The sequence below is a fragment of the Electrona antarctica genome, assembly GCF_951216825.1.
Source record: "Electrona antarctica genome assembly, chromosome: 5".
Lineage (NCBI taxonomy): Eukaryota > Metazoa > Chordata > Actinopteri > Myctophiformes > Myctophidae > Electrona > Electrona antarctica.
This window is the reverse complement of record NC_136810.1, coordinates 25783330-25795971: the sequence shown is the minus strand read 5'-3', so window position 1 is coordinate 25795971 and position 12642 is coordinate 25783330. Positions and strand designations below refer to the sequence as shown.

Below are 12642 nucleotides of genomic sequence, written 5' to 3'. Positions count from 1 at the left end.
CTAGAAAGGTTTGATAATATTTTGGATTTCCCATCTCTGGCTGGTACATTCATGGACCACCAGTTGTCTGTCTGTGATCTCCAAACATCTTTTGGTCTTTTTGTTCTTAATTTCTTTACCCTGAAAAGAGAGAACCAGAAAAGCAACGGTTGAAGTGTGTCTCTCCTGAGTAGTAATTACATACCAGGAAAGTACATCGTAATGAAATACAGTATATTTCCTAGGAAGCTATTGATATGGTATTCATTGTAAGCCCATCCAATTATGTAAATTGCTTAGTAGTTCACGGGAACCTACTAGGAAAGTAGATGGTTGTAAAATATAGTTATTATAGGAAAATATTCTATATCCGCAGAAATGGATATAATACAAACCCATTAAAATGTAGGGAACTATAGGGTATGCTGTTGTTACAAAAGTGCACATAAGTAATGCATAGCATAGTGAGTACTAGTAAGGAAATGAAAACCTACATGAGTATATGTTATATGTGGTAAACCTGGAAAAGTTTACTGGAATAGTTCTGGTTGGCATTAAACCACACGCCATATACTTAATCATACTTAATCAACATGAAATCCCCACAAAATATGGGGAAGATATTTTGGATTTTTAACTATAATAACACACTCAAAATAGAGACTCCGGTTGAAAGCCGTTAACACTGTGTTGTTGGTAAATAGCACAGTACCTGAGTGAAATCCCAGAAACGGCTCATGCCCTTCTCCGTAGCTTGTTTACATTCGTACAAGCCGGGGATGGGATTTGCTTCGCCCATATCAACCAGACACCTGTTCTCATTGTACTTGTGGGACTTGATGCCGCCAATGTATAGCTCACCACTCCCACGGTAATAAGTGGACTGAAGTAAAGAAAAAAAAACATCAGAAGATTTGCCAACAGAAACAGGTACACAAGGTTTATCTACAGCCTGATACTTGTTTAGTTGTTGGGGGGTCCAATGCCCACGGCGAAAATCTTTTGGGGTGTTCTCACAATTAGATGCAGACAATAGTCTAATCTATAAGGTCACACAGCAACCTGTAGATCTGTTATTTTTGGTTTCCAACATTTTCAGGAGGCCACAATTCCATGTGTAGATGATACTCACCTGAGAGTTATAGTAATGGCAGCCGTATGCAATGGGTGTATGCCCTGGCACAGGCCCTTGATCGATGCACATGCTGGCATTCATGTTCTTCATCTTTGTTTTCCACAAATCAAGAACAGAAAGAGACACATGTATTAGTGTGTACAGTATGTACACTATGAGCTGTACAACACAGGCCCATAGCTTGTTTATTTAATTGGCCAGGCTCATTAAATAAACTGAGACAGGGAATATCAGTGCCACTTCCTTACATTATTTAATTGTGGCCCTAATGCGCCTGTCAAAAACTATTACATTATCACAAACAGCATTATTTTTGTTTACTTTTATATTATTAATTCTGCATTAAAAATGTACATCTTATAAATCTTCAAAAATCTACATTTTATAAAAAACACTGATTTAAAAAAATCTATAGGCCTGTTTTATAAAATCAGTGTTTTATAGTATATATTTGTGATTTTATAAAAACCTATAATAGTTTGATTTTCTTTTATACAATACTATTATTACATACTTTTGTAAAATTCAACATCTAAACACAAGCCAAAGCCTTAGACACAATAATCTTATCTATCCTCGATCTTTTTAAGAAACTCAGGCTTGACCACTTACTGTAGGCCTAAAAAACAAAATTCCTGCCATTCCTGCCAAACGCTACAAATGCTTTCAAGCATCACCCTTTAATCCTATTCATTTTATCATCCAGCTAGTACTAGTAACCCCATCATTAAATGTATGTCAAATAATGCTAACACCTTTAGCTTTTTCTTTACCATGCACGCTCCCGACTATTTAACACATTTTTAATCCCAGCTCACGTAGCTTACTCTCACTCTCTTACTTTCAATCACTCAAAGCATAACACTGAAGATGTTAAGATGGACCCTAAAAAGTCCAGAGTGCATAACAGCCTGGTCCTGACTTTATTATCTGCCTTAGACAAATGTATACCTGCAAGTATCTGCACCCCGTGAGAATGCCTCTAAAATCCTGCACTGAAACGAGGAGCAGATAACATTCACACCCACTGTAGCCCAAGTGCTTAGCCACAACCCCAAGGGAGTTCAGCAGTAATACATCTTAGGCAATATTAAAGTGTTAACTTGACCTAGCTACAGCTATAGAGGGCCGGTAAAACTTGTGCCAGCCACCGCGGTCATACGAGTGTTAGCCCAAGTGGATAATCAACGGCGGAAAGTGTGGTTAATTCGCACTTAAGATTTGATTGATGAAAAAGTCATGTGAGTATACTATCAACTTGTGGTCCGCACAAGTGGTTATACAGAATATAATTCTGTAACCGAGACAGAAATGAGACGGAAGAGTTGCATCTTCTCCATTAACAGATACAATCGGGAACACGGTTAGTGAATGCCCAGTATGGTGTGCATTAAGTATTATACAACAGGTCATTTTGAGGAAGCAATCTGATTGGTTGAAACAGCTTTCTAGCCGTGCTTAAACCACGATAATGGCACGGCTAATCAAAACAAAGAATTCAGCCGTGCTTTTCTCTCAGAGCGCAGCAGACTCGGTGGTCGTAGTGGCTATACATCTGTCATTGAAAAAACATTATTTTTCGGCGATTATCTTAGTTTTAAGGGTAACTGTTGTATAATTGCAATATTACACTCGAGGGTGTTTCGTCATTCATGCACTTCTGCGATACCTTTCGGAACACGCACTGCGGGCGAATTCCTATGACACCGCAGGTGTGCATTAATGACGATACAAAACACCCTCTCGTCTCTTGTGTAATATTGCTAAATTTAGCGCCACCCACCGCCACCGTAAACGTACTCCACCATAAGCCAGAAGATCGTCCAAGGGATCCAGTTGTGGATATACGTTCTCCAGGTACCACTTGAAAGGCTTACATTTCAGCTTCTCTCTGAGCTTCTTCCTCTCTGACACGTCTCCAATATCTATCCCATGGTCCTTGATTGGGGGGGAGACTTGCAGAATTAGTTTTACGGTATACTGTGTGATAGTGGTTCTCAAAGTGAGGTCCTTGAGGGTCACCTGTAATTGTACCTTGTACAATCTCAGAAATAGCTAATTGTATCAAACTAGGTTTGTGTGCCTTCCGTGCTCACATCTAGCTTAAACCAAAAGCTCACACCACACATCATCATGACGTCACAAGGACAACACAAGAGACGGTCACGGCCACACAGCCAACTCAAGGTACGGCCACGGAGCCGACTTGGGGACCAACACAGCTCCTCCAAGGAAAACAAACAAATGAACGGAGCTGAACGTGAATCCCCCCCACCGCCCACCCCTTTTTTTCCCTCACTGTATATGTTTATTTTCCCTTTTTACCTCCTTTATGATGAATTCCTGTTCTGTCCTTTGTCTATATAGAAGTGTCTATTTGTACGTCTCTAAATGTTTTTGATGAATTGAACATCGTGGACCCTATTGGAAACAAGTGTAATGCTTAATTGGGTCGTCCACTCACAGTTAACAGCCTTTGTATTGAGTTTGTGCTTGAAATGTACTGTAATTCTGCAAACTGTTACATACATTTTTCAATCAATCAATCAATCAAACGTAACATGTCGATTTGCTCAGACACATTCTCCATTCGTTGTCAATGGGAATTTAACAAAATTACCGATTTGCTTATGACATAAATTCTCCATTCATTGTCAATGGGAATTTAATCCTTGTGTAGGAAGGAAATAGCCGATTTGCTCGTCTACATATAGACGTAAATTCTCCAATCATTGTCAATCTCATTTAATGTTTGTGTTAGGACAAAATTGCCGATTTGCTCATCTACATATGACGTAAATTCTCCATTCATTGTCAATGGCATTTAATGGTTGTGTTAAGACAAAATAGCCAATTTGCTCAGACACATAATCGTAAATCATGTAAAAAATTACGTCTCCATTCATTGTCAATGGCATTTAATGTTAGGACAATGATCTACACTAGCTGAATATAGGAGGGGCTAGCGCCCCTCAAAAAGAAAATAATTATATATTTTAAAAACTCTGCATCATGCACCTGTAACCCAGCATGCCTTGCACTGCGTAGACGCGCGCGTCACGTGATCGGCCGTAGACCAAAAAGGAAACAAAGGAGTGGAGTTCCTGTTTGTGTGCCGTTTTTAAAGGCTGTTTTCTCAGAATGTAGGCAGCATCCACGGTGATTGAAGAGAGCGGGATGGGATTATTTTCCAAAATTAAAGTAAATAAAAGAATACAAGCACATTGAAGATGGTGAAAGGAGTCTATGTTGGTGCCAGAGGACAGATCAATGTCGCGCAAGGGGCGTTGAGGCGCGCGGAGCACCGTCGCGTGTGGAGTTAGAACAGGAACAAAGAGGGGAAGCCAGTGACGTATGAGGAGCAGGCAGTTTCACCTACGTCATGGTCTATGACTTTTGTGGGCGTGGACTTCTAGGAAAGTATAGATGGGGTTTTGATTAATTGATTTATTGATTGAAAGATTTATTAACAGATTTGAGAATTACAGTACATTTCAAGCACAACTCAATACAAAACTGTTAACTGTGGACGACACCATAAAGCATTACACTTGTTTACAATAGGGTCCACCATGTTCAATTCATCATAACATTTAGAGACGTACAAATATACACTTCTATATAGCCAAAAAACAGGGTTGCGTGGACTAAAGAACATCAACCTGGGGGTCTTTGAAAGGTTAGGAGAATAGGGACCACTGTCCTACATTACCTCAAAGGGCACGTTCCAGGCCAAATTGACGTTGTGTTTGTATTCGTCCATCCACACCTCTGCTACCCTCAGGGCATTCCTCCTCATGGCCTTACTGTAGTCTTGCATATAGGGCTTGTGGGCCCTCTCAATGTGGGCTATCTTGGAACATGGAACGACCTCCACACTCCCTCCACACGTCCACACCTGTAAATGGGTGTTAAACATATAATTCAGCAGAATGAGTTCAGTTCAGTTCAGTTTAACATATTATGTAAAGTAAATGTTACCATTTGTACTACTTAACCAGAGCCAAACCAAACCTCCTCTCACAAAACGTTGTAGTTATATAATTTTAATTTATAATAAGAAAGGAGACTATGTCTAACAGCTATGAATACAATTATGTGTATTTAGATCCTAACTATATAAAGCAATTACTAGGATTGTGTATGTGCTTGTGACCTTTGTGAAAACATTATTACGTATTGTTGAGTATTATTTAAAACCTCAGATTTGGAGAAGGTCTACTTCCCAAATTTTGAGAGGAGCTTCTACAGTCCTGTCTCACTCCCCTGTCTGACTGGGTAAGATGGAAAGAGTAAAATTCCATAAAAACAGAGGCCCTTGGAATGCTGATGATTCAATGACAGGTGTAAAAAAAAAAAGGGGGAAAAGAAAAAGAAAAGAAAAGAAGGATAACTAGAAAAAGTGCCCTTCTGGGCACAGGTCTCCACCAGGAGGATAGGAGTGTGTGTGATGTTTGGCAAAATGTTTAGGTAAAATAAACATGTTTTTTTGTTTGTTTCTTGCAACAATTTTCTTCATTTTGTTGAGGAAATGCAGAGCCAGATCACTCATAGAATCTCTGAGGATAGAATTGTGGATGAGCAGGACATGTGCAGCATTTTGTACAAATCGTCTTGATCACATGAATGAATGTGCGTTTATAATTTCATGGAAATTGGACACTGTTTGTGATTTGTGGCATTTTGTTCGAAACGGACCAATCATGTGAGCTTTGGAAGCCAATCTTAGCCAATCAGGATGGAAGATGGGAAATTGTGCAGATCTGTGTTGATCACATGACATCACACATACCGAATTGTGTGATGTATGGATACAATCTGTACAAGTTGTGTTTTGCCTAAATCGGCCTCATGGTGGCGCTATAACAGGCCGTTGAGGAATATTTGGGGCAGAGGTTCGTCGTTGGCATCCAGGGAGTGTGTGTGCACAGTTTGGCATGGATCGGGCCAACGGTGGCGGAGATTAGCTGATAACGGACGGACGGAAGGACGGAAGGACGGAAGGACGGAAGGAAGGACACACACACACACACACGGACGGAGTGCAAAACATACTCTCTCCCCATGCCTTCGGCCTGGTGGAGACAAATAACCAAATGTAAGCATCTAGATTAACACAGAAACAAGCCCAAATTCTCATGTGCTGTATTGTTGTGGTTGACTCACTCGGATTCCTAGCTCAACGTTTTCCCCACCATATACTTGCATTCCTTCATCAAGGACCCCGATTTCTCCTAGAAACTTCCTGTCTGCAGCTAGGATCCCCATGACCGAAGGACTCCTGGAGAAAGAGATGTTATCGTTGCTGTCGGGCAGAAAACTCTTATCTCCATGTTTTAAACGAAGCAAAGCAACACACTTTGAGCTTGTCGATCTGCTACTTTTGCTATTTTTGAATTTGAACAGTTTTTGACATATGAGGTTTAACAGAGACATTATGGTATGTTAATGTTGGCTGACATGTCAACCAAAACATTTAATACAGAAGAAAGAGAGATCATAATTCTTAAAATATTCGCTGTCGTACGATGGCATTGCGTGCTGAAGGTAGCCAGCCGATCTACAAGCTGTGTGAGCTTGCTCGATATTGTCGCCGAGCGACGCCATTTTACGACAAAGTATAAAACAGGCTTCAGTGTCAGAGTGATGGTGCGTTCCTGTGAGAGGGTCAAGGAGAAGGTTTCTCTATGTTTCTTTTTTTTGTTGTTTTTCTTTATTTTCCCTATGCTGGATAAATGTGATACCACTAATGATGATAATCCTGGCGCAAATGCATTGTGTGTGTGTGTGTGTGTGTGTGTGTGTGTGTGTGTGTGTGTGTGTGTGTGTGTGTGTGTGTGTGTGTGTGTGTGTGTGTGTGTGTGTGTGTGTGTGTGTGTGTGTGTGTGTGTGTGTGTGTGTGTGTGTGTGTGAGTGGACGACCCAATAAAGCATTACACTTGTTTACAAGAGGGTCCACCGTGTTCAAATCATCAAAACATTTAGAGACGTACAAATAGACACTTCTATATAGCCAAAGAACAGAACAGGAATTCATCATAAAGGAGGTAAAAAAGGGAAAAGAAACATATACTGTACAGTGAGGGGAAAAAGGGGTATTGATGAATGATGAATGTGATGATGATAATGTCCGCCTTCTCCCTGTTGGTTAACGAGCGGCGGATGCGCGTGCCGCTCAGGGGCGGGCCTAGGTGCCTTGAAATGGACACCCTCAGTCTGCAGGAAGGGAGTGAAGAGAGAGGTTGTGTACAGAGGGCTCCGGTGAGAGCGCCTTACGAGAGAGGACTGTGCCAGTGCGACAGGGGTTCGATCCACGGTTCCCACGCCAGAAATCGAGTCAGGAACCGTGACAGCTAGAACGTGACCGTGCAGTGAAATTAGTGAGTGAAACAAAGTATAGATATTGAAATAGCGAGTCATTCTGGGATCGACATCGCTGGAGGAGATCCGGAGAACGAGCCAAGAGATGCGACGACTGACGGAACGAGCCGACCTATCAGCGCAGCAACGAGAAGAAGTCCAGATGATGTTGGGCAGATGGAAGAGCGTGTTCGCCACCCATGACGAGGATTTCGGGCAGACCGACCCAGTGCAACATCAGATTCCGACGGGGGACGCCGCTCCGATCCGTGAGAGACATCGACCCTTGCCGCCCTCCATGTACAAGGAAATGAAGAACCTATTGAGTGACATGCTGCAGAATAGAGTCATCGCTGAGAGCCGCAGTCCGTGGGCCGCACCGATCGTCTTGGTGAAGAAAAAAGATGGCAGTTGGAGATTCTGCGTTGACTACCGTAAACTGAATGCGGTGACGCACAAGGACGCTTTCCCCTTGCCCCGCATTGAAGAGACGCTGACGAGCCTGACCCAAGCCCAGTGGTTCTCGACGTTAGATCTAGCCAGTGGATATTGGCAGGTGGGGATGGACCTCCACGATCAAGAGAAGACAGCCTTTACGACCCCGCTGGGGTTATATGAGTTCACCAGGATGCCGTTCAGACTCTGTAATGCGCCCACCACGTTTCAGAGACTCATGCAGCAGTGCCTAAGTGGTCAGGTAGCAGAATATTTATTAGTTTATCTTGATGATATCATCCTGTATTCCCCTGACTTTCGTTCTCATCTACAGCACCTCGACCAGGTTTTCCACCACCTGTGGAAACACAGACTGAAACTGCGCCTCGACAAATGCACGCTTCTGCAGAGTGAGGTAAAATTATTGGGCCATGTCGTAGACAGACAGGGTGTCCGACCAGATCCTGACAAAGTGGCAGCCGTTACGCAGTGGCCAGTGCCAACAACCGTGCGTGAAGTACGTGCCTTCCTAGGATTAGCTGGATATTATAGGAGATTCGTGCCATCCTTTGCCGCCATAGCCAGACCATTAAATAACCTGCTAATTGGCGTTCCAAATGATGTGAAATCGCATCAGTGTCCCATCAAATGGACTTCGGAGTGTCAGAACTCCTTCCACGCGTTAAAATCAGCTCTCACCGAGGCCCCCATACTGGCGTATGCCGACTATGAACAGCCTTTCAGGCTGTACACTGACCAAGTGGTCGCGGCCTTGGTGCCGTTCTAGCCCAGGTCCAGGAGAGGCATGAAAGACTTATCGCCTATGCCAGTCGGAGTTTACATCCCACAGAACAGAATGACGCGAATTACAGCTCGTTCAAGCTGGAGCTTTTGGCCCTGAAATGGGCCAAAAGACTATTTGACCGGCGCTAATTTACTATACACACCGACAATAACCCTGTAGCGCATCTCCAGACCGCGCGCTTGGGTGCCGTAGAACAGCGCTGGGCTGCCCAACTAGCCTCTTTCACTTTTGACATTAAATATCGCCCAGGCAAAAGTAATGCAAACGCGGATGCGCTATCCAGATTCCCTGTAGTTTCGAGTGATGCGGGGGCTATAGAACTCGCGCCGGAGAGGGCAGGAACCGTAAGTGAGTGGCAAGAGGCGCAAGAAAATGATGCGGATATCCAAACACTAAAGTAGCGCGTCTTGAAGAGACAATATCCCGCGGCCGAGGAGAGGAAGAGTTGGTCTCGAGAAGCACAGCAAATGCTACGACAGTGGACGTGACTACGAGTAAAAGGACATGTACTGTATCGTAGTGTGACTGATTCCAGATAGATCGTGTGCCCGAAGGCAAGACGAGAGGAGGCATGGAAGGGGATCCACCTGTCGACAGCCCATGCGGGACCAGAGAGGACACTGACCCAGCTGCGCCGACGATTCTACTGGCCTGGCATGGAGGGGGAGGTACGTTCGTTTCATCTGGGTTGTGTCTCCTGCAGCTTACAACACAAACGAGTAGAGCCTCGGGCCCCGTTACAACCGTTTGAAGTGTCTTACCCCCTAGAGGTAGTTTCCATTGGTTTCCTCACTTTGGTGCCTTAACCCTGTATTATACTTTGTTGTACAATAGTGGCCTACACAAATTGCTATCATTAATCGTAATCAAGGCAAAACCTTGAAGTAATAGTGATATTGATTTGAAGTCATATACGTCCAGCCCTAACTTCAACTTACTTGCCAGGCATTGAGGGATCGTAGAGCTTGTACCACTCAGGCCTAAAGCTCTCGTACATGCACCACAATTCCCAGTCGAAGGCATGGGCAAGAGCATGGTAATTCACCACAGCCAGGTCATCGAAGTTGACCCTGTCAAACACTGGAGAGACCACCACCGTTCTGTCCAGTTTGATCTGTGTCAGCAGAGGCTCCGCCCTAGAGTAAACAGAAAGCAAACCCCAATATACTTAGGAAGCAAAAGAAAGGATCAGTTGTGTAACTAAGTAAGTAATAGAAACCCCATTCAAACCTATTTAGGTTCATCTTATGGTGGACATGCCTGAAAAGGAATCTTTGAAATGTTTCATAGTTTTAGAAATATAGTGCTTTCAAATTTGAGAAATTTACAATGGGGCTCAATGGCAGATATTGGCACGTCAAAAAAGCACTTTCACCTAGAAACTCCATTCACACTATATAATTCAGCTTACTGTGGAGACACATGCTGGAACTTTTTACTTTGAAATGTTTTTAAAAGTTATTTAACTTAAACGCCCAATGCATTCTCAATGGCAATAGCACAAACATTGGCATGCTACTAGTCCTACTAGAAAGCGTGCAGGTATACAGGCCAGAGGGAAATGGAAATGGTTGTTTTTTTCCCAAACCTATTTAGGTTCATCTTACGGTGGACATGTTTGCCTGAAAAGGAATCTTTGAAATGTTTCATAGTTTTAGAAATATAGTGCTTTCAAATTTGAGAAATGTACAATGGGGCTCAATGGCAGATATTGGCAAGTAAAGATTTTAGTGGGGTTTGAACCCAGAACCTCCAGATCATGCAACCAGTGTGCTAAGTCACTGATCTACTTGCTACCTGCCACAACACAGTTTGCCTTTCCCTTTGAGTAACACACGAAAATAAAATACAAAAAATAAAATAACAGGAGATTTGTCTATTGTTTCTTGTGCTGTTGTTTGGTTTGAATGCTTATGAACCACAATGGAAACAAGTCTCTGGCTCTTCTGTCATTATCGTTTTTGCTTTTTGTACACAGCAAGCACAGTGGCTCACTGGGTACAGAGCTTGCCTGGGAATCAGGAGGCCACAGGTTCAAGTCAAGACGAAAAAGCGTGACGGAAAAGTGTGACGAAAAAGCGTGACTAAAAATAAAATAACAGGAGATTTGTCTATTGTTTCTTGTGCTGTTGTTTATCTCTAGAGGTTTGAATGCTTATGAACCACAATGGAAACAAGTCTCTGGCTCTTCTATCATTATCTTTTTTGCTTTTTGTACACAGCAAGCAGTGGCTCACTGGGTACAGAGCCTGCCTGGGAATCAGGAGGCCACAGGTTCAAGTACTGGCTCTGACATAGTGCCCCAAAATCATGAAAAAATTACATACTATAGTATGCTGTCTGAAACCATGAACTATAGTAGGCCTATTTCATGATTTTCATCTTTTTTTTTCAAATCCTCCAAAATCACAAAAAACGACATGCTATAGTATGCCGTCCGAAACCAAATATGATAAATGTATAATGGGGCTCAATGGCAGATATTGGCACATAAAAAAAATCACTTTCACACTTTCACTTTCACCTTTTATGGCAAATCACTTTCACCTAGAAACTCCATTCACACTTTTTGTAATTCAACTTACACTGGAGACATGCTGGAAGTTGGAACCTTTTACTTTGAAATGTTTTATAGTTTCTGAGTTATTTAACTTATACGCCCAATGCATTCTCAATGGCAATAGCACAAACTTTGGCATACTACTAGTCCTACATACTTACACCTAGAAACCCCATTCAAACCTATTTAGGTTCATCTTACGGTGGACATGTTTGCCTGAAAAGGAATCTTTGAAATGTTTCATAGTTTTAGAAATATAGTGCTGTCAAATTTGAGAAATCTACAATGGGGCTCAACGGCAGATATTGGCATGTCAAAAAAGCACTTTCACCTAGAAACTCCATTCACACTTTTTATAATTCAGCTTACTGTGGAGACACATGCTGGAACTTTTTACTTTGAAATGTTTTGTAGTTTCTGAGTTATTTAACTTAAACGCCCAATGCATTCTCAATGTCAATAGCACAAACTTTGGCATGCTACTAGTCCTACATACTTACACCTAGAAACCCCATTCAAACCTATTTAGGTTCATCTTATGGTGGACATGTTTGCCTGAAAAGGAATCTTTGAAATGTTTCATAGTTTTAGAAATATAGTGCTTTCAAATTTGAGAAATGTACAATGGGGCTCAATGGCAGATATTGGCATGTCAAAAAAGCACTTTCACCTAGAAACTCCATTCACACTTTTTATAATTCAGCTTACTGTGGAGACACATGCTGGAACTTTTTACTTTGAAATGTTTTGTAGTTTCTGAGTTATTTAACTTAAACACCCAATGCATTCTCAATGGCAATAGCACAAACATTGGCATGCTAATACTTGCACCTAGAAACCCCATTCAAACCTATTTAGGTTCATCTTACGGTGGACATGTTTGCCTGGAAAGGAATATTTTCATAGTTTTAGAAATATAGTGCTTTCAAATTTGAGAAATGTACAATGGGGCTCAATGGCAGATATTGACAAGTAAAGATTTGAGTGGGGTTTGAACCCAGAACCTCCAGATCATGCAACCAGTGTGCTAAGTCACTGATCTACTTGCTACCTGCCACAACACAGTTTGTCTTTCCCTTTGAGTAACACTTATACAAAAATAAAATACAAAAAATAAAATAACAGGAGATTTGTCTATTGTTTCTTGTGCTGTTGTTTGGTTTTAATGCTTATGAACCACAATGACAAGTCTCTGGCTCTTCTGTCATTATCTTTTTTGCTTTTTGTACACAGCAAGCACAGTGGCTCACTGGGTACAGAGCGTGCCTGGGAATCAGGAGGCCACAGGTTCAAGTCAAGACTAAAAAGCAAAAGTGTGACGGAAAAGCGTGACTAAAAAGCGTTATTTAACTTAAACGCCCAATGCAT

General features: G+C 42.1%; 1 protein-coding gene across 1 annotated transcript in view; it reads right to left on the bottom strand.

Moving 5' to 3' along the window:
• Positions 1-12642, bottom strand: part of LOC306923912 (putative polypeptide N-acetylgalactosaminyltransferase 8) — a gene marked incomplete at both ends in the record, with an annotated part of 29061 nt that continues 16419 nt past the window's right edge. Inside the window, 7 exons of the mRNA XM_079502258.1 lie at positions 1-120; positions 692-862; positions 1112-1204; positions 2915-3052; positions 4827-5012; positions 6281-6395; positions 9653-9850. Of these exons, the coding sequence (XP_079358384.1) occupies positions 1-120; positions 692-862; positions 1112-1204; positions 2915-3052; positions 4827-5012; positions 6281-6395; positions 9653-9850 (1021 nt within the window). The remainder of the gene's footprint in view (positions 121-691; positions 863-1111; positions 1205-2914; positions 3053-4826; positions 5013-6280; positions 6396-9652; positions 9851-12642) is intronic.